The 24375-nt window shown below is 29.8% G+C and overlaps 1 protein-coding gene across 2 annotated transcripts in view; it reads left to right on the forward strand.

Moving 5' to 3' along the window:
- The first annotated feature begins 261 nt into the window (after positions 1–261).
- Positions 262–24375, forward strand: part of LOC145270774 (methyltransferase-like protein 27) — a 30584-nt gene continuing 6470 nt past the window's right edge. For both annotated transcript variants that reach the window (XM_080126367.1, XM_080126368.1), the window contains exons 1-4: positions 262–396; positions 10599–10720; positions 11681–11812; positions 21095–21227. In XM_080126367.1, coding sequence (XP_079982493.1) covers positions 10607–10720; positions 11681–11812; positions 21095–21227 — 379 coding nt within the window. In that variant the 5' untranslated portion in view covers positions 262–396; positions 10599–10606. The remainder of the gene's footprint in view (positions 397–10598; positions 10721–11680; positions 11813–21094; positions 21228–24375) is intronic.

Consider the following 24375-nt stretch of genomic DNA (forward strand, 5'->3'; position numbering starts at 1 on the left):
ATTTGTAGTCATCGACATACAGTCCTGTTTCGTTGTATCACAACTCATCAGTGCCGCTAGACTAGCATCTCTCCCAAGCCAAGGATTGAACCTAGAACCGTCGTGTTGACAGTCGGCAATTCTCCCACTCGACCATGGAATTGACGCCCGTAAATAACTCGTCGGAATGTCTATTTAAATAGAACCCGCCACCACTTTTATAGTGCTCAAATCGCATGTTCGTAAATAAACAAACAACGAGCTTCAAACGCATGACTTTCTATTGACACAGTGTAGACCACTACAACCTCCAACTGTTACCCTTGCGTTTTGTCTTTATGTTATTCTTTACAACTCACTGTCAGCGTACGCATCCCCCTTTTTCTGTTCGCGATCCTAAATCCTAAAGAAGGAAAGGTATGACATTTTATTACTGTTATATTTCTATATATATTCATATATGCGGGTACAGTGATTATCTTAAAAAACGAAGCCATTTATGTATATGTTTTTATATTTATATATTTGTATATAAATATAAATGATTGTTGAGCTGGATTAAATCCGACGATATGAAATAAAATGGAGGTGGAAGGACCTGGATACTCAACGTTTCGCCCGATTTATGCGGGCTTCTTCAATGACCATCCCTCTTGAAGAAGCCCGTATAAATCGGGCGAAACGTTGAGTATCCAGGTCCTTCCACCACCATTTTATTTCATAAATATAAATGCATATATATTTATAAATATATTTATGGCTCTCTTGCTCTCTCCCCCCCATCTCTCTCTCTCTCTCTCTCTCTGTATATATATATATATATATATATATATATATATATATATATATATATATATATTTGTGTTAGGATATGCTTCTTATGTGTATGTGTGTGTGTTTGTCTTGAAACACGTACAATATTTAGCAATTTATATATTTGTATATTTAGCACTATGTGGAAAAAAACAAACTTTTTGTCCCAATGTTTGTAAGACAACAAACGTTTTGCACCGATTTTTACAAATAATTTACGATAGTCCTTATATTTTTGGAAGTGATTTTGCATGAAAAATGCAGTGGATTAAATTTTTTTTTATCATTTTATCAATTTTATCGATTAGATAAAGTTATAATCAGAAACAAATTCTCTTAAAAAGCCAGGCAAAAACTTATCGGTACTACATTTCCTAGTCTTTAGTGTTTAAGAGTATTATTTTCTAAACAATGCCATATATGTATTGTTTGTCTTGGCTCAACTGAAACGTGTTTGTGATTTAGAACAAAATATACATGTTATAAACTTCTGATGAACTCAGTAAACTCAATTTTAATATATTTTTTTTATTGTACATTTTTGGTCAAGATCAAAGTGTAGTATCTGTAAATAGGTACATTAGATTACATTCAATTTATATTTTGTACTAAATGTTTTAAAACAAATTTGGAATTTTTTTCAAGCTATCTACTCTAAAAAAATTGATTTGATTTAATAGGTAAGAATGACAGCTTCTCGCCATTTAAATACTTTAATTATTTTAATATTGTATTTTATCACATTTTTTAATTATTATAAACCCAGCAAACAGTGTGCGAGATGAATTACTCTTAAAAAAAACAAAGACTATCCTCAGCAATTCTGACGTGATGCTCTGGTAAATATATACTCATACGTATATATATATATATATATATATATAATTTTTTAATTTTTTATTGAGCCCATAATAAATTTACATTACTGTTTCAATTGGATTTTCACCCCAGGAGATGAGGTAGAGTACCAATTTCATCGATGGGCTCAATAAAAAATTAAAAAAATTATATACCGCTCTATTAATATATCGAGCACTTTTATCGTTTTTTTTTTTTTACCTTATTTCCCTTGAAAAGATATATATATATATATATATATATATATATATATATATATATATATATATATATATATAGAGAGAGAGAGAGAGAGAGAGAGAGAGAGAGAGAGAGGGAGAGAGAGAGAGAAAGTTAGGTCAGTAGGTTATATTAGCTATGGAATTCAAGTATGGGGGCAAGTTCTGGTCGTAATTTTTTTAACACTATAATTGGAATACCGTTTGTTTGTTTTTTTACATCGTTCATTTCTGTATTATGCTTAAGTTATTTTAAACCCCACTCTTCCCATGTTAAATAATAATTTCGAAATAATAACGTTAATATTTCAGCGTCCCAATTGTTCCTTTGTTTTTCGTTTATTTTAAACCCCACTCTTTTCATGTTAAATAATAGTTTCGAAATAATAACGTTAATATTTCAGCGTCCCAATTGTTCCTTTGTTTTTCGTTTATTTTAAACCACACTCTTTTCATGTTAAATAATAATTTCGAAATAATAACGTTAATATTTCAGCGCCCCAATTGTTCCTTTGTTTTTCGTTTATTTTAAACCCCACTCTTTTCATGTTAAATAATAATTTCGAAATAATAACGTTAATATTTCAGCGTCCCAATTGTTCCTTTGTTTTTCGTTTATTTTAAACCCCACTCTTTTCATGTTAAATAATAATTTCGAAATAATAACGTTAATATTTCAGCGTCCCAATTGTTCCTTTGTTTTTCGTTTATTTTAAACCCCACTCTTTTCATGTTAAATAATAATTTCGAAATAATAACGTTAATATTTCAGCGTCCCAATTGTTCCGTTGTTTTTCGTTTATTTTAAACCCCACTCTTTTCATGTTAAATAATAATTTCGAAATAATAACGTTAATATTTCAGCGTCCCAATTGTTCCGTTGTTTTTCGTTTATTTTAAACCCCACTCTTTTCATGTTAAATAATAATTTCGAAATAATAACGTTAATATTTCAGCGTCCCAGTTGTTCCGTTGTTTTTCGTTTATTTTAAACCCCACTCTTTTCATGTTAAATAATAATTTCGAAATAATAACGTTAATATTTCAGCGTCCCAATTGTTCCGTTGTTTTTCGTTTATTTTAAACCCCACTCTTTTCATGTTAAATAATAATTTCGAAATAATAACGTTAATATTTCAGCGTCCCAATTGTTCCGTTGTTTTTCGTTTATTTTAAACCCCACTCTTTTCATGTTAAATAATAATTTCGAAATAATAACGCTAATAGTTAAGCGTCCCAATTGTTCTTTTGTGTTTTTTTTTTCATGTTTATCCAAATAAACAATTGTGATACTATCCGCTTTTTTTGTTTTTACATTGTTCATTTCTGTATTACGTTTAAGTTATTTAAACACCATTCTTCCCATGTTAAATAATAATTTCGAAATAATAACGTTAATAGTTCAGTGCGTAGGTTATGCGCGCGTGCGCAACCAGATGTCGTATACCGGAAAGTTGTTACATACATCGTTACAAGGTCATTTGAGTTTTATGATTATATATATATATATATATATATATATATATATATATATATATATATATATATATATATATATATATATGCGTATAAAGAGGAGTCTTTGTTTTCAAAAACTATATGATAAAATTATTGTCCAAGACTCAATGTCTTCCACAATAAAAACATCGTTTCCGAAACGATCGTACAATTTATTGATTTTGTTTGTTTTGCCTTATGAAACCGATTTTTAATTTTAATTATAAATTATCAATCAATATTGAAATAGCTCTAGGATATATATATATATATATATATATATATATATATATATCGATTTTATTATATATCTACATTACATTATTATATATCTACATTACATTATTATATATCTACATTACATTATTATATATCTATATTACATTATTATATATCTACATTACAACGAGCACTGTTTTCTTTTCTTTTAATTGTATTAATGAATTTACTAATACATTAAAATATACTCTGCTCTTTAGACTCTTGTTCTAATCCCCAATATATATATATATATATATATATATATATATATATATATATATATATATATTTATGTGTGTGTGTGTGTGTGTGTATGTGTGTGTGTGTGTGTGTGTGTTTTATGGAACAATAGGGATAATTCCTATTTGTTTTTGTTGCGATCTCTACTGTTCAATGAAAAAATGTAAAAATGCTGCTTAAATATACTAATTTATTTATATATGAATTTAAAGGCAATTATATATATATATATGTATAAATGAATTTAAAGGCAATTAGAACAGCAGTCTAAAGAGCAGAGTGTATTTTGATGTAATAGTAAAAACACTAATGTTATAAAAATACAAAAAGAAATAGTGCTCGTTGCAATGTGGATATATAATAAGGTCAATATGCATATATATATATATATATATATATATATATATATATATATATATTAGCGCTAATTTAACATTGAGTAAGATGATTGACAATTTATAATCAAAATTAAAAATCAAAAATCGGTTTCACAAGGAGGAACAAAACAAAGTCAATAATTTGTACGATCGTTTCGGAAACGATGTTTTTATTGCGATAGACATTAAGTCATGGACAATAATTTTAACATAGTGTTTTGAAACAAAGTCTCCTCATCAGCAAAAATATTGGGTGTTTTTTTTTAAACACCAAAAATAAACCTAGCATTTTAAGGCAGATGTATCTTACAATGGCTCGCCTTTTAAAATTTGAATTACATTGAAATGTACAGTTCAACATTTTAAACATTCATAAGCTACATTTACCATCCAAATGAATGCTTTAACGATGACACTTACGAATTTACATTAATGCCATAGCTAATATAACATACTGACCCAACGGGTCACGGGTAGTCTAATATATATATATATATATATATATATATATATATATATATATATATATATATATATATATATAGGGTGTCCGTAAAGTTACTATACAGTCTTATTGTCTTATGTTATTATATTTGTATTAATAGTTAGTATTTATTTTTTTACGGGTTTATTTAATCAAGCTAACTTTGGAAGAGCGCAAATTTATTTTGAAGCGAAGGCCCCCAATTTGAATATTTGTCATAGAAATTGTTTGCCTTGATTGTTACAGTCTTTTCGGATGTAACACGTGTATTTTCTGAGATTTTTATAAACATAAAGGTGTTATTTCTTTTTATTTCTTTTGTTACAAATAAATATTTTAATACAATATCTTACTGTACTGGTAATATATTACAGGGTGTCTGTATAGTAACTTGTAAGACTGTATAGTAACTTTACGGACACCCTGTATATATATATATATATATATATATATATATATATATATATATATATATATATATGAGAAAAATTCGCAAGAAAGATCATAAGAAGAACGAAGATCCTCTTCAATAAAATATGCGCGAATATATATATATATATATATATATATACATACATATATATATATATATATATATATACACATATATATATATATATACATATATATATATATATATATATATATATATATATATATATATATATATATATATATATATATATATAGACATCTGTATAAATAGATTGGACATATTTACTATGTGGTTGAGGGTGTATTATGTACGGCGATCGATATACGTGTTTTAGACACACGTTCATAGATAAATAAAGGTGTGGATAAAAATCTATAAGTTAAATAATAAATGAAGGTGTGGATTTTTGCTACTAAATAAAAATCTATAAGGTAAATAATAAATGAAGGTGTGGATTTTTGCTACTAAATAAAAATCTATAAGTTAAATAATAAATGAAGGTGTGGATTTTTGCTACTAAATAAAAAATCTATAAGGTAAATAATAAATGAAGGTGTGGATTTGTGCTACTAAATAAAAATCTATAAGTTAAATAATAAATGAAGGTGTGGATTTGTGCTACTAAATAAAAATCTATAAGTTAAATAATAAATGAAGGTGTGGATTTGTGCTACTAAATAAAAATCTATAAGTTAAATAATATACTTTGGTCTTAACCATGTAAGATTACTATAATTTCCCTTGCAGCCTTTATTTGTGGAGTGTGGAATGTGTGTGTGTGTGTGTGTGTGTGTGTGTGTGTGTGTGTGTGTGTGTGTGTGTGTGTGTAATCTGGTCAGTGGGTCGATAAATCTACGTATGTATACTTTGATATGTGTGTGCAGGTGAGTGGGTGCGTGTGTGAGATCCCGCTGGATGGTAAGAACGCGTGCATGCGTTTCCTATCTAAAATACTACAGTGTGGAGCGATAAATCTTTCGCCCTTAAGAAAACCACACTATTTAAAACTTTTATTGACAAAATCAATTCAGGTAACTTGATTATGTACTAGAACAGACGTCTATTCAATGTAGCATCCAGCCTCAATCACCGCTTTGATACGGGTCTGGAACTGGGAGCATGCCTTTTCCAAAAAGCGCCGGCAGGAGCTCGGCGGATGGTGACGATCAGGCTGTCTTTGGTGTTGTGGGAGGTCGAGTTTGTGATGTTGCCGTATGATCGAGCGAAGTAGTCCAGTGCGTTCATGTCGGCCAAAGAGGGAACAGTGAGAGAAGAGTACAAAGTCGTAGCACCCCTTCTTTGCACCGAGTCCTGCCGCCACATTCAGGATCTGCGAACGGCTACCTGATAGAACCAGAGGATCATTACACTCTTCTGCAGATCCAGGTACACTTTGGTGTTGACTTTGAAACCGACTTCGAAGATGTGAGGTGGTGTGATGTGGTCCCTACTTGAAACCACACCAAAAACCATAACCGTGACCAGAAACTGTTTTCATCTCCTTAGGCACGTTCCCATTATTCATTGCAATCCAGCGATGTATTTTGAGCTCACAATGGTCCTGTTGTCATAACTTAGATCGGTAGAGAGCATGAGGCTTACAGCGGCGCATCTCCGATCTCGCTCCTTGAACATTGTGTGACTTTCAGACTTGATAGAAAGATCCTATCGCTCTTGGGATTTGTACACAACCGTCCAACTAGTAGATGTTGCTGCAGCAGCAGCAGCAGCAGCAGCAGCAGCAACAACAACAACAACAACAACAACAACAACAAGATCAGGTTTTCATCAATGAAATAATGTCTATTCTAGGGCGACAATTTTATCGTTTCACTTGTAGCAGATAGTAGATTTTATAGTTTATATTTAATCGTTTTCCAACATATTAGACTTTATGGCTAATAACTTACTCTAGATTCCCTTATTCTAGAGATTTATAAACATCACGTAGGTATTAATTCATTACAACGCATAGAGATTTTGTTAAATGCTATAAAATTTGGTTGTTGATAACTTGTGGTCTAGTCAATAAGGGGTCACTCTCTCTTTCTTTCGTATTTCCTTTCTTATCCAGTTATCTTACTTTTTATCTAACATTTTTCAGAGTGTTTGATGAATTCATCATTTTCCATTTGTTCTCTCATAGTTTTTGTTCAATTTGATTTAATTTAAGTCACTTTATTGTTTAATTTCATAAATGCTTCACATTTCTACTACTTCTGACTAATTTCTACTCGGCCATCGCGCTATTCTCTACGCTCTCGCCCAACTCGCAGTATTATCCCATCCCACTCCGCTTTCTTCTACCACCTGACAGGCCTTTATACTCGGGTAAACTGCCGGGCACCCATGCTAGCATATATATAAAATTGAACGTTTCTGTGTGTGTATGTGTATATACATTACCCTACGCAATTATTCTCTCAATTTTCAATCTGCAGACTTGAAATTTACTATCCAGGGTACTGAGATTGTCGGAGGAGTTTGGTAGAGTTCCCAAAGGACAAACCGTTGCACTTTGACCCCTTAACAGCCAAATTTCTGGCCGAAAACGGATTATAAAGACTTTCCCAAACTTCAGTACCCTCTATATCAAATTTCGAGTCTGTAGACTAAAAATTGCCAGAGTTATTGCGTCGATAAATATATATATATAATACACACACGCACACAGACACACATATACACACATACACACGGAGAGACATTTTCACTATTATGTAAAAAATTATTTAAAAACTTTTTCTTCAAAATCACTAGATTCGGCATTAAAGAACCTGAAAAAGCCAAAATATACTATTGTAAACAACTTTACTGAATTATTGATTTAAATAATTGAGCAATTTTGATGGCAATATAAGTGTGATACAAGAATACAACATATACAAAAATGACATTATAAATAAAGAATTGTAATTTTATTTAAAAAAAAAACGAGTTTACAACTAATTTTGAAGGTTTGTAAGTTTTAGTTGTTTTGTGCCAGTTTAATGTTGGTTTGTAATGTGAACTTGTAGATACACTTATGGATGAAATTATGTAATGTTTATTTGTAGATACAATTATGGATGAAATTATGTAATGTTTATTTGTAGATACACTTATGGATGAAATTATGTAATGTTTATTTGTAGATACAATTATGGATGAAATTATATAATATTTATTTGTAGATACAATTATGGATGAAATTATGTAATGTTTATTTGTAGATACAATTATGGATGAAATTATGTAATGTTTACTTGTAGATACAATTATGGATGAAATTATGTAATGTTTATTTTTAGATACAATTATGGATGAAATTATGTAATGTTTACTTGTAGATACAATTATCGATGAAATTATGTAATGTTTATTTGTAGATACAATTATGGATGAAATTATGTAATGTTTATTTGTAGATACATTTATGGATGAAATTATGTAATGTTTATTTGTAGATACAATTATGGATGAAATTATGTAATGTTTACTTGTAGATACATTTATGGATGAAATTATGTAATGTTTATTTGTAGATACAATTATGGATGAAATTATGTAATGTTTATTTGTAGATACATTTATGGATGAAATTATGTAATGTTTATTATTAGATACATTTATGGATGAAATTATGTAATGTTTACTTGTAGATACATTTATGGATGAAATTATGTAATGTTTATTTGTAGATACAATTATGGATGAAATTATGTAATATTTATTTGTAGATACAATTATGGATGAAATTATGTAATGTTTACTTGTAGATACAATTATGGATGAAATTATGTAATATTTATTTGTAGATACAATTATGGATGAAATTATGTAATGTTTACTTGTAGATACAATTATGGATGAAATTATGTAATATTTATTTGTAGATACAATTATGGATGAAATTATGTAATATTTATTTGTAGATACACTTATGGATGAAATTATGTAATGTTTACTTGTAGATACATTTATGGATGAAATTATGTAATGTTTATTTGTAGATACATTTATGGATGAAATTATGTAATGTTTATTATTAGATACATTTATGGATGAAATTATGTAATGTTTATTTGTAGATACAATTATGGATGAAATTATGTAATGTTTATTTGTAGATACACTTATGGATGAAATTATGTAATGTTTATTTGTAGATACAATTATGGATGAAATTATGTAATGTTTATTTGTAGATACAATTATGGATGAAATTATATAATGTTTATTTGTAGATACATTTATGGATGAAATTATGTAATGCTTATTTGTAGATACATTTATGGATGAAATTATGTAATGTTTATTTGTAGATACAATTATGGATGAAATTATGTAATGTTTATTTGTAGATACAATTATGGATGAAATTATGTAATGTTTACTTGTAGATACAATTATCGATGAAATTATGTAATGTTTATTTGTAGATACAATTATGGATGAAATTATGTAATGTTTATTTGTAGATACAATTATGGATGAAATTATGTAATGTTTATTTGTAGATACAATTATGGATGAAATCATGTAATGTTTACTTGTAGATACAATTATGGATGAAATTATGTAATGTTTACTTGTAGATACAATTATGGATGAAATTATGTAATGTTTATTTTTAGATACAACTATGGATGAAATTATGTAATGTTTATTTGTAGATACAATTATGGATGAAATTATGTAATGTTTATTTGTAGATACAATTATCGATGAAATTATGTAATGTTTATTTGTAGATACATTTATGGATGAAATTATGTAATGTTTACTTGTAGAAACATTTATGGATGAAATTATGTAATGTTTATTTGTAGATACAATTATGGATTAAATTATGTAATGTTTATTCTTAGATACAACTATGGATGAAATTATGTAATGTTTATTTGTAGATACAATTATGGATTAAATTATGTAATGTTTATTTGTAGATACAATTATGGATGTAATTATGTAATGTTTATTTGTAGATACAATTATGGATGAAATTATGTAATGTTTATTTCTAAATACAATTATGGATGAAATTATGTAATGTTTATTTGTAGATACAATTATGGATGAAATTATGTAATGTTTATTTGTAGATACAATTATGGATGAAATTATGTAATGTTTATTTCTAGATACAATTATGGATGAAATTATGTAATGTTTATTTGTAGATACAATTATGGATAACATTATGTAATGCTTATTTGTAGATACTTTTATGGATGAAATTATGTAATGTTTATTTGTAGATACAATTATGGATGAAATTATGTAATGTTTATTTGTAGATACAATTATGGATGAAATTATGTAATGTTTATTTGTAGATACAATTATGGATGAAATTATGTAATGTTTATTTGTAGATACAATTATGGGTGAAATTATGTAATGTTTATTTGTAGATACAATTATTGATGAAATTACGTAATGTTTATTTGTAGATACAATTATGGATGAAAGTTCAGCAGATGAAGCTGACTTCAAGACACACAAAAAAAGAATCAGTAAAGAAGAAATGGTACAAGCCTATTCTGAGTGGAGCAAAAATGGAAACTATGAAGCCGTAAGTGGTTTTGGTTAGCCAGGTGCCTTTCCCGTGTTTTAAGTGACTCAGCTTTGATCAGGACATCTTTTGATAGTATCGCATTGTACAACATCTTATTTTGTATCATTTAGGGAATAGCGAATGTGCGAATTTAAGTGGCAGTAATCACAGATAGAAACAAATCATACAATACTTAATAATACAGTAGTTATTACAATAGAAGATAACTCGTGATTTTCTTATTAAACAAATCATACAATACTTAATAATACAGTAGTTTTTACAAGAGAAGATAACTCGTGATTTTCTTATTAAACAAATCATACAGTACTTAATAATACAGTAGTTATTACAATAGAAGATAACTCGTGATTTTCTTATTAAACAAATCATACAGTAATTAATAATACCGTAGTTATTACAAGAGAAGATAACTCGTGATTTTCTTATTAGACAAATCATACAGTACTTAATAATACCGTACTTATTACAAGAGAAGATAACTCGTGATTTTCTTATTTGACAAACCATACAGTACTTAATAATACAGTAGTTATGACAAGGAAAGATAACTCGTGATTTTCTTATTAGACAAATCATACAGCACTTAATAATACCGTAGTTATTACAAGAGAAGAAAACTCGTGATTTTCTTATGAAACAAATCATACAGCACTTAATAATACAGTAGTTATTACAAGAGAAGAAAACTCGTGATTTTGTTATTAAACAAATCATACAGCACTTAATAATACAGTAGTTATTACAAGAGAAGATAACTCGTGATTTTCTTATTAGACAAATCATACTGTATGATTCCGTTAACTTCTACGCAATATCAACCATTTTGTGTGTCATTTATTGTTTCGTTCTTAATTGAAGTTGAAAAATAGTTCCTTTTCAGTTTTTATTCACATTTAAATTTCAATTCATTGCATTATTTCAAACTTCATGGTATATATTGTTGCTTTCCTGCAGGAGATGAACCTCATATGCTATCAGGGACCGTTTATAGCAGCTGCCGCTCTTGCAGAGTGCATCAATGAAGTGGACAGATCTTCACAATATATTTTAGATCTGGCTGCTGGAAGTGGACGACTTGGGGAAGAGGTCAGTTGAAACACTTTTATTATAAGAACATTTAAAAGAGAAATACTTAACCTTAGAATGTTAGGTTTAACTACAGTCGACATTGTTTAGTCATTTGCATTCAAAATATTCTGAAAGGCATAAATCAATTTTCCAGTTTCCTAAAATATATTCTTATACCAAATACGATAGGAGGACCAATCCCAAAACTAGAAAATTAATTCTGTTACTACTCTGTGGTGAGATCAGTCTCGACAATTGTGATGGCAACAAAACTAATTCTGCTATATTATGAAACCCGGAAGTAGACACAGTTACTCCTCCCGACTGCTTGATTTCGTCCAGCGCAACCAACAAAACAAAACCAATGTAAGTATCCATACATAATTAAAATTTGTATGCTCAGCTCTGCCTCAATGTTAGGTTGCAGCACCCTTTTTTCCACAGCAATTAAGTGTTTTCGCCTGCAGGGAGAACAGGGGTCACTTCTTTTTCGTCCATTCATTTAAACATATTATGATTGTGTGCATTATTTTAAACATATCATAACTGCGTGCATTATTTTAAACATATTATGACTGCGTGCATTCATTTCAACATATTATAACCACGTGCATTTATTACAACATATTATTACTGTGTGCATTTATTTAAACATATTATGACTGTGTGCATTCATTTAAACATATTATGACTGTGTGCAATCATTTCAATATATTATTACTGTGTGCATTCATTTCAACATATTATGACTGCGTGCATTCATTTAAACATATTATGACTGCGTGCATTTATTTCAACATATTATGACTGCGTGCATTCATTTCAACATATTATGACTGCGTGCATTCATTTAAACATATTATGACTGCGTGCATTCATTTAAACATATTATTACTGAATATTTCACTTATAACAATAGGTATAACTTGCAATGCGCACTTAGCAATAGTTTGGCAGATGAGATTGACTCTTAATTCTCGAAAAAGTCCAGCAATGTGAACACTCAACTGAGATTGATATCACGTATTATTTCTTCGGAGCTTGACTTTGGCATCTCTTCCCTGTCTCACTATTCACTGCCTACAATCGGTTTTCCCTATGATTGGGTCCATTACATTCATAACACCGCGGGGAATTATCGGCCTCTTTAGATGTTTTGTGCCGACCGTGCACTTACTACAGCCTTATAAAGAGATCGCGCCTGTACGTGTGATAGGTTTAGGTTCCCCACCTAGGAGACTGTCGTAATAGTTCTTACTCATGTTCAGACAATCCAGCAATGAATGTACATTGCAGGCACTAATCCTATACGCCATTGAAAACGTGCGCAAGCCTGCATAGTTCGGCCAAAAATACATCAACCGTATCTACGTGTTTAAAATCGGCGGGCTCCAAACTCCTTTCATGCAGCGAAGTGATCCAAGACAAAGGTCTCGCATAATTACATAGTTATAGTAAAATAGACTAAGAATTCACGGGAAAAGAGTGAAAATTAATCGCGACGCAACCCTATATAGTCGGAAATTTAATCTAGGGTTTCTTTCTCAATCCAGTGGAATATAACTTTAAACGATTTCATTTACTTCTTTTTGTTGGATGCGGTATTCACTTACCATGATTTAGTACCTACAATTGTGTTTGGTTTCACCAAATCCTAAATCGAGGTGCAGATGGAATCATTATTGTTAAAACCAGTCGTACTGACAGGTTGATGTTAAAGGGTTGTGTCAAGACTGGACTCAAGATGAAACGTATGCTCGCAGTCGAAATAGCTTGTGGTCGATTGCAACAAATATCAAGTCAACTGGACAATACACATAAACTACACCTTCCGTCTACACGACTCAACACGGAAAATACGCTTGATACGAGCCGAAACAATAACAAACACTTCCGTCGACACTATCCGGCACGATCCCAAACAATTTCGTCCACACTCGAACAATTCCGTCCGGTCTCGAACAATTCTGTCGACAAGACTCGACACGATCCTGAACAACTCCGTCAATACAATCCCAAACAACTCTGCTGAAACTACTCGACACGATCCCAAAAGATTACGTCTAAACGACGTGGTAGAAGAGCAACCTGTCGTCTTCCAATCTGGAACCCATCATTGTTTCTAGCAATTGGCTCCGACATTTGATGTGTTTTGAAGACAACTTTGTTTTGACCTTTCTAGCAGTGATGAGTCTTGATCTTGGAGATTCGCATGAAAGATTCGCTAAGGACATTGATCCTCTCAACTTTATTAGAATCGGTTATCATTTGAAATTTCGTATTAGTTGAAAGGTCGCACGCGTCTGTCGCGTAAATAAGACAAGACTTGGGTGATATTGGGACGTATCTAAGGTTAAAGGATATTGAGTTCCAAAACTATATTTCAACCTTGATAAGTCAAGTGTAAGTTTAGTTTCGAGTTTGTTTGAAGGCATTTAAGTACATAACTTTGCTAGTGTGTGATAGTGATCATTAAAAATTCCTCTTCCTATCCCGAATTGATAGATCGCTTGGTTTACTGATATATGAAAGATGTATACGCTGATGGATGTATAGTATGAATGTAGTATTGTTGCGGAATAGTGTGAAAGTAGGAACTTGCTACGTTAGCTCAGTTATCAATAGTTTGTATTGACTGTCCTTCCCGCCATTCCCAATTTTCTGCCTTATACCAATTTTTTTTTCCATAAAAATGTATTTTTTTGGTAAATTTTCAGATTAAGTCCACCTCCACAATTTTCTTTTAAATGACGACTTTTATAAGTTTTCGACTATGCTAAATACGAAAATCGCATTGAAATTTTGCAGAAATAAGTAGTTATCGAGATATAAAAAGTTGTATTTTGCATTGTATTCTTTGGCAGCCATCTTTTTTACGCGCGAGCGCGCCATAAACAAGTCTACTCATTTATGACTGACACTGCATGCGCGTAAAAAAGATGACCGCCAAAGAATACAATGCATAATACAACTTTTTATATCTCGATAACTACATTTTTTTATTATCGAAGATAAATACTTACTCCCATAATTATACTAAAGATATTGCAAGAAAGTGTTTTGCTCAGCTTGCTTTGAGGCAAATTAATTACAGATATACTGCTAATAAATCTATTGTCTTAAAATTCAAATACTTCTCTTTCTTTTTGCTTTATAAACCGTTTCGAAATGAGTTGATTTGTACCATTAAATACTTATAGTATTCCTTCCACGTTTAATCTATAGAAAATTATATTTAAGGGATCGTACTTTTCAATTCGTGGAGGAACCAGAGAAGGAGTGCAAATCTGCTGCAGACCAGAGGACGTTCTGAATTATCAGCTTCGTAAGAAATGCATCGTCATGAGTAAGATATTTCAAACCAGGTACCAATTCAGTTGTCCTCATTTATTTTCGTCGACATAAATTACCAAATATGAGATGTTAGGTAATATCAGATCTGGTCAGCAGTTTGTTAAATGACCCGACATATATGATAAATATTTGGATTTAAGTCAGAATTGTGTAGTGGCCTATATGACATTCTACCTTACGGTCGTACATTATTGAAATCATCCATCATCGTTTTGGGCACATTTTACAGACATAAAATATTTAAATCGAAGTCATTTATTGTCCTAGTTTTGCATATGAATTACAAAATATCTGATATTCCTCCAAAATCTTTGGTTTTAATGGAGGGGAGACTAAGATTGGCTGCTATGCTTTTTTTACAAGGTTGTCACCACTTATCAAGGCCCGGAAGCCACTCGGAGATAAGGGTTATTGCATATACAGTAATCGATGGGATAATATCGTAGTAATCGTTTGTATTGGTGTTTTAATTAAGTGGTTTACTTAAGTGGGCGGTTCATCAGGAATTTGTTTCTGTTGGACTTGAAGACGTCCAGGTTGTAATCAGGTGGGAAACATATTTTTATAACCAGCTGGTTGTAAAAATATGTTGTTTATTTCTGTACATATCATTTTTTATGACAGATCTAATAGCTCTGTGACGGGGATGGCGGTGTATATAATACTGTTACTATCCCACTCGTTAGTTGTTGTGTATGTATTTTTTTTATTATTTGGCCTAGATAACCACATTCCGATGGGCATTGTTTCGCAAAAATATAGTCACTCGTTACCTGGAGATTTTGTATCCTAAAACTTGATTTCGCTTTGACGTTGTCTCCCGGCGTTCTACCTAGACTTGTGGCTGAAATTTTTGTTTTCCGTCACCTGGCCACGCGGACATTCAGTACGTGACCATTGGTAACGTTTTCTGGCCAAATTTATTGTTTAACCTCTACCTATATAACAGTAGTTAAAATCAATAAATATTTACCATTTTATAATTATTACCAGCAAAAGAAGAATTTGCTTTGAAACATATTCAAATAAAACATTTTTCCCGATTCCAATACCGATCTCAAATGTTCCGATTTTCCGATTCCCAATTCTGCTTCCGATTAATCGTTCCAACACAAATCGAGCTTCGGCATTTGGACGATGTCAAAACATTATTAATTCACTAGCTGCGCAGCAGCAGCCGTATAGCGTAATGATGAAGAGCCTTGGCTGTTGTTTAAGCGGTTGGGTTTCGATCCTGGCTTGAGGTAGTTGCCTGTCTAGCCGCAGTGATGAGCTGTTATACAGCAAAACACTACTTTGTGGTAGACTATATGTATATATATGTATATATATATATATATATATATATATATGTATAATTATATATATGTATATATACGTATGTATATATATATATATATATATATATGTATATATATGTATATATATATACATATATATGTATACATATATATGTATATATATACATATATATGTATACATTTCTATGTATATATATGTATATATATGTATACATATATGTATATATATATGTATATATATGCATATATATATGTATACATATATATATATATATATATATATATATATATATATATATATATATATATATATATATATATATATATGATTAGTTTTTTTGGAAAAAGAAATCCAGCAGAGTGCTCAATTAAAAGGAAAATCCGAAATGTAAGAGCTTATTTATATTTTGTGTACAGAAAGTTGTTAGATGAGACAAATCATTGGTACCGTCGGTTTCAAGCCCGATAATAAGGACCGTTTAAGGTATCCTTATCAAGCTCTCTTCAGCCACTATTCGTCTATTTTATAACTGGAAGTGTGAAATATATATATATATATATACCTCGCGAGTTCACGCTTAAATCTCGTTTTGTTAAATCCCCATGGGGGGTGGGGTTAGGGTTAGGGTTAGGATATATATATATATACATATATATATATAGACTATATACATATATATACATCTTTATATATATATATACATATAGACTATATATATACATCTTTATATATATATATACATATATATATACATATAGAATATATATATACATCTTTATATATATATATACATATAGATTATATATAAATACATCTTTATATATGTATATATACATATATATATATACATATAGACTATATATATACATCTTTATATATATATATACATATAGACTATATATATACATCTTTATATATATATACATATATATATACATATACATATAGACTATATATACATCTTTATATATATATATACATATATATATACATATACATATAAACTATATATATATACATCTTTATATATATATACATATATATATATACATATACATATAAACTATATATATATATACATCTTTATATATATACATATATATATACATATACATATAGACTATATATATACATCTTTATATATATATATACATATATATATACATATACATATAAACTATATATATATACATCTTTATATATATACATATATATATACATATACATATAGACTATATATATATACATCTTTATATATACATCTTTATATATATATATATATATATATATATATATATATATATATATATATATATATATATATATATATATATGGGGGCGCGGGGTGTTTAACAGTTTAAAAAGCAAACCAGTGCAGAATTCTTTTTTTAATAAACAAACATTATTTCATTAAAATCAAAGTCGATATTTTGATCCATAGCAGAATTTTCATCAAGGAATATAAGTTGTTTTTTTTCTATTACGACCATGCTGTTGATGGTAATGCCTGTCATGTCTCTCTCAGATGTTTTTGGGAGGGTAAGAACGCTGATTTGACTTGCATTGTTAAATGAGAAAATCTAATGTGTTAAAAATCGACATGAAATTTAAAGTTTTACAGTTTAAAGACCAAGACAAGTACATAATCTTTTCTGGTGCTTGTACAGTTTAATCAACACATTAAAAAAAATGAAAATATCGAAAAAAGGTTACATTGTACGCATCAGCTTTTGGACTGAAGATGATTTTCAGTCCAAAAACTTTTTTTCGGAGATCTTCACTGAAGATTTCATTTAATTTGATCGAATAGTTTTTATTTTACAGTTGAAACAACACGTTTTTATGGGGGCGCGTTGAAGTCAGCCATTACGAAATTTGTTGAACACGCCAAAGGGAGATAACTCCAGTTACAGCACCGACACTCCCTCCCCATCTTTAATACTAGCTTTTCTTCTTAAAAATCGAACCTTTTGCTCGGTATCATAATAAATTGTTTTTTTTTTTCGCTGTAAAATAAAAACTACTTGATGAAATTAAGTGCATTTATTATAACGAGTAGGTACAATATAACTTTTTTCAATATTTTCATTTTTAATGTCTTGACTAAACTGTATAAGTGCCTGTTTTTTAATAAACCAAAATATCATTTTATTAAAATAAAACTTCTACTAAGTGAGACGTGCCAGGCATTACCACTAACAGCATGGTAGGTAAAAGAAAAAAAAACAACGTATATTCCTTGATGAAGATTATGTTATGGCTTGAAATATCGAATTTTATTTTAATAAAATAACATGTTTGTTTTATGTTTAAAAAAAAACATCTGCACTTTTTTTGTCTTTAAACCGTTAAAATTTTAATTTCATGTCGACAGTGCTTTTAACACGGTAGACTTTTATCATTTCACAACACACGTCATACCAGCGTTCTTCTACTACACTATTACATTAGCCTCATAAACACATCTGAGAGAGATGTGCTAAACATTACCACCAAAGCCAAAAGGTACGTAAAAGAAAAAAAAAACAACAACTTATATTTCTTGATGAAGATTCTGTTGTTATGGGTCGAAATATCGAATTTGATTTTAATGAAATATTATGCTATTTATTAAAAAAACTGTCACTGGAAAAACAATGTCAGACAGTGGAAGCCAGATTCTCCAAGAATACCAGTGGTCACCAACAACAACTGTAATTTAATTTATTTTTGAGGCGGGGGGGGGTCAGGCTTCACCGGGCAACGCCGTTTAACAGTTCCTGCTAGTTAAATGATCTTCCAAAGTACATACTAAAATCATTCGTTGACATCTATGCTGATGACACGACTATCTATGGCAACACATCAAAGGCCGTAAATGACAATTTTCTCTCTGATCCTCTCTCCTCAGATTTTGAGCGCGTGATACAGTGGAGGAAGAGGTGGCTGGTTACCTTTAATACATCTAAAACCAAGCTCCTATCATTACATCATAAACGCTCTGATCCCCATCTGGCATCAATTGAAATGGGTGGCTCTCGTCTAGGGGAGGCCCCATGTTTCGATAAGCTTCTGGGTTTGACCTTTACGCCTGATCTGAAATGGAACACATACATCAAGTCTGTGGCCAAGGTCGCTGGGAAAATGGTGGGATCCTTCTACCGCTCCAGAAGATATCTCACTACTGATGCAATTCTCTATCTATATAAAAGTCAAGTACGTCCAAGGATGGAGTACTGCTGCCACATCTGGGCAGGAGCTGCTAAAAACAGCCTATCCTGCCTTGACAGAGTACAAAATAGACTTTGTAGCTTGGTAGGGGATGCCCTTTTCTCTTCCTTGCAACCTCTCTCCCACAGAAGAGACGTTGCGAGCCTGGTTGTGTTTTATCGTTATTTCCATGGCAAGTGCTCGTCTGAGCTCCATTATCTAGTCCCCCCTCGCCAACCTTTCACGAACAACACCCGACTAGCTGAAACCACTGTCAATAATTTTCCCCACTCTTTATCCGTGCCTAAATTAAAACGTAGATTCCATGAACAAAGCTTCTTTCTTAGAACTGCACGGCTGTGGAACTCTCTGCCGCTTGCCTGTTCCCCCCCCCCCCGACTTCAACTTGGATGTCTTCAAGTCCAACACAAATTCCTGATCAGCCGCCCCCTTAAGTAATGAGACTTTATCAAATTTCCAATACTAACTATTACTACGATACTATCCCATTTATTACTGTGGACACAATAAGCCTTATCCCTGAGTGACTTCTTGGCCTTGATAAGTGGTGACCGCCATGTAAAAAAACAATAAAATAAAATAAATATAACGGACCATTGCAGCAAAGTACAACACTTGACAATAGGCGATAAAATTAAAAGATATATTCGTAACAGTGAAAATTACACATTATTTATCAATGTAACCGCGATCGAGAGAATGAACAATCTAAAGGCAGCCGCGAAATGAGTCGTACGCTGTGCTGTCCATAACTATGAATGACTCCACGATGGGAGCCTTTCGAAAATCGACCGTGCTGTGATGTGTGTTCCTTGGATTTGGGATCGGTCATGCTTCAGAAGCAATAACCGAAAGAGGAGACCAACTACAAGTCCGTGAGCAGTAATGAGAAGCATTGTTAAGCAGTGTGCTTAATTCGTTTTGGCTTTGTGTTCAGAGGTAGAGTCCGATTGGAAGACGTAGGGGCGTTCGGCGACTACCTCGTTCATTCATGAGTTTACCACGCTCGTCAGCACCTCCTAAAAAGTCTCAGCGGTGACTCGGGACTATATTGAAATAAAGAACGAAGGAATCATGTTTACCTAGTGGAATACGACGACAAAGGCATTAATGAAGGAGGGGAGCTTCGTATGCTCCAAGAAAGGAACCTCCTCGATAATTTTGCAATAACACCTGTCATCCAGCCGGTTCGAAATTCTTTCCATCGGAGGAAACTCTTAGCAGAATCCCGGACGACCTGTACTTGAGTTGATTCAGCAAAGCCACTTTGATCTTGGAAACATTCGCGATGACCATGCAGCTCGACTTGTGGGTAGGGGGAGTAACTAACACCCTTCTTGGTCGTTCTGCAGAGCGTCGTTTCATATAGTTTATGTCAGCAAAGATATTGGTGTAGTACTGGCTTCATATTAAACCCTTTTTTTTGTTTTTCAGTTAGCCAAATATGGGTTTACAAACATTGACGCTCTTGACGCTTCGGACGGTATGCTTAAAGAAGCTGAGAAGAAAAATGTCTACAAGAAGTTGATCTGCGAGTATTTTGACAATGACACTGACATTCCTGATGGTAGGTTTACACGCTCTCACTCTCCGCACTTTTCCCTTAAAATTCTGTGTTGGAATAAATAATGACGTCATGCGTTATTGAAGCAAAAAGTAGATTTCCTTATTTCCTTTATTCATACATGAAATATATTTTTTAAATTTCATGCGAAACTAGATCATTTGTGGCCATTTTCAATAATAAATAATGAATTCGTTAGTCGATATTATTCAATATTAATAATGCTTTTCACAACTTAATAAATTACTATCTTTATGACTTGCCCATTAAACAAATCGATTAACAAATAAATTAATATCTTTATGACTTGTCCATTAAACAAAGCAATACACAAATAAATTAATATCTTTATGACTTGTCCATTAAACAAAGCAATTAACAAATAAATTAATATCTTTATGACTTGTCCATTAAACAACAATTAACAAATAAAATAATATCTTTATAACTTGTCCATTAAACAAAACAATTAAAAAATAAATTAATATCTTTATGACCTGTCCATTAAACAAAGCGATTAACAAATAAATTAATATCTTTATGACTTGTTAAATAAACAAAGAAATTAACAAATAAAATAATATCTTTATGACTTGTTAAATAAACAAAGCAATTAACAAATAAAATAATATCTTTATGACCTGTCCATTAAAAAAAGCGATTAACAAATAAAATAATAGCTTTATGACTTGTTAAATAAACAAAGGAATTAACAAATAAAATAATATCTTTATGACTTGTCCATTAAACAAAGCAATTAACAAATAAAATAATATCTTTATGAACTGTCCATTAAACAAAGCAATTAACAAATAAAATAATATCTTTATGACCTGTCCATTAAAAAAAGCGATTAACAAATAAAATTATATCTTTATGACCTGTCCATTAAAAAAAGCAATTAACAAATAAAATAATATCTTTATGACCTGTCCATTAAAAAAAGCGATTAACAAATAAAATAATATCTTTATGACCTGTCCATTAAAAAAAGCGATTAACAAATAAAATAATATCTTTATGACTTGTTAAATAAACAAAGGAATTAACAAATAAAATAATATCTTTATGACCTGTCCATTAAAAAAAGCGATTAACAAATAAAATAATATCTTTATGACTTGTTAAATAAACAAAGGAATTAACAAATAAATTAATATCTTTATGACTTGTCCATTAAACAAAGCAATTAAAAAATAAAATAATATCTTTATGACCTGTCCATTAAAAAAAGCAATTAACAAATAAAATAATATCTTTATGACCTGTCCATTAAAAAAAGCGATTAACAAATAAAATAATATCTTTATGACCTGTCCATTAAAAAAAGCAATTAACAAATAAAATAATATCTTTATGACCTGTCCATTAAACAAAGCAATTAACAAATAAAATAATATCTTTATGACCTGTCCATTAAAAAAAGCAATTAACAAATAAAATAATATCTTTATGACCTGTCCATTAAAAAAAGCGATTAACAAATAAAATAATATCTTTATGACCTGTCCATTAAAAAAAGCGATTAACAAATAAAATAATATCTTTATGACTTGTTAAATAAACAAAGGAATTAACAAATAAATTAATATCTTTATGACCTGTCCATTAAAAAAAGCAATTAACAAATAAAATAATATCTTTATGACCTGTCCATTAAAAAAAGCGATTAACAAATAAAATTATATCTTTATGACTTGTTAAATAAACAAATCAATTAACAAATAAATTAATATCTTTATGACTTGTTAAATAAACAAAGCAATTAACAAATAAAATAATATCTTTATGACCTGTCCATTAAAAAAAGCAATTAACAAATAAAATAATATCTTTATGACCTGTCCATTAAAAAAAGCGATTAACAAATAAAATAATATCTTTATGACCTGTCCATTAAAAAAAGCGATTAACAAATAAAATAATATCTTTATGACTTGTTAAATAAACAAAGGAATTAACAAATAAATTAATATCTTTATGACCTGTCCATTAAAAAAAGCAATTAACAAATAAAATAATATCTTTATGACCTGTCCATTAAAAAAAGCGATTAACAAATAAAATAATATCTTTATGACTTGTTAAATAAACAAAGGAATTAACAAATAAATTAATATCTTTATGACTTGTGCATTAAACAAAGCAATTAACAAATAAATTAATATCTTTATGACTTGTTAAATAAACAAAGCAATTAACAAATAAAATAATATCTTTATGACCTGTCCATTAAAAAAAGCAATTAACAAATAAAATAATATCTTTATGACCTGTCCATTAAACAAAGCAATTAACAAATAAAATAATATCTTTATGACCTGGCCATTAAAAAAAGCGATTAACAAATAAAATAATATCTTTATGACTTGTTAAATAAACAAAGCAATTAACAAATAAATTAATATCTTTATGACTTGTGCATTAAACAAAGCAATTAACAAATAAAATAATATCTTTATGACCTGTCCATTAAAAAAAGCGATTAACAAATAAAATTATATCTTTATGACTTGTTAAATAAACAAAGGAATTAACAAATAAATTAATATCTTTATGACCTGTCCATTAAAAAAAGCGATTAACAAATAAAATAATATCTTTATGACCTGTCCATTAAAAAAAGCGATTAACAAATAAAATTATATCTTTATGACTTGTTAAATAAACAAAGGAATTAACAAATAAATTAATATCTTTATGACCTGTCCATTAAAAAAAGCGATTAACAAATAAAATAATATCTTTATGACCTGTCCATTAAAAAAAGCGATTAACAAATAAAATTATATCTTTATGACTTGTTAAATAAACAAAGGAATTAACAAATAAATTAATATCTTTATGACCTGTCCATTAAAAAAAGCGATTAATAAATAAAATTATATCTTTATGACTTGTCCATTAAACAAAGCAATTAACAAATAAATCACTATTTTTATGACCTGTCTATTAAAAAAAGCGATTAACAAATAAAATTATATCTTTATGACTTGTCCCATAAAACAAAGCATTAACAAATAAATCACTATTTTTATGACCTGTCTATTAAAAAAAGCGATTAACAAATAAAATTATATCTTTATGACTTGTCCCATAAAACAAAGCATTAACAAATAAATCACTATTTTTATGACCTGTCTATTAAAAA

The sequence above is a fragment of the Euprymna scolopes genome, chromosome 46, assembly GCF_053919585.1.
Source record: "Euprymna scolopes isolate OS-2025 chromosome 46, ASM5391958v1, whole genome shotgun sequence".
NCBI classification, from domain to species: domain Eukaryota; kingdom Metazoa; phylum Mollusca; class Cephalopoda; order Sepiida; family Sepiolidae; genus Euprymna; species Euprymna scolopes.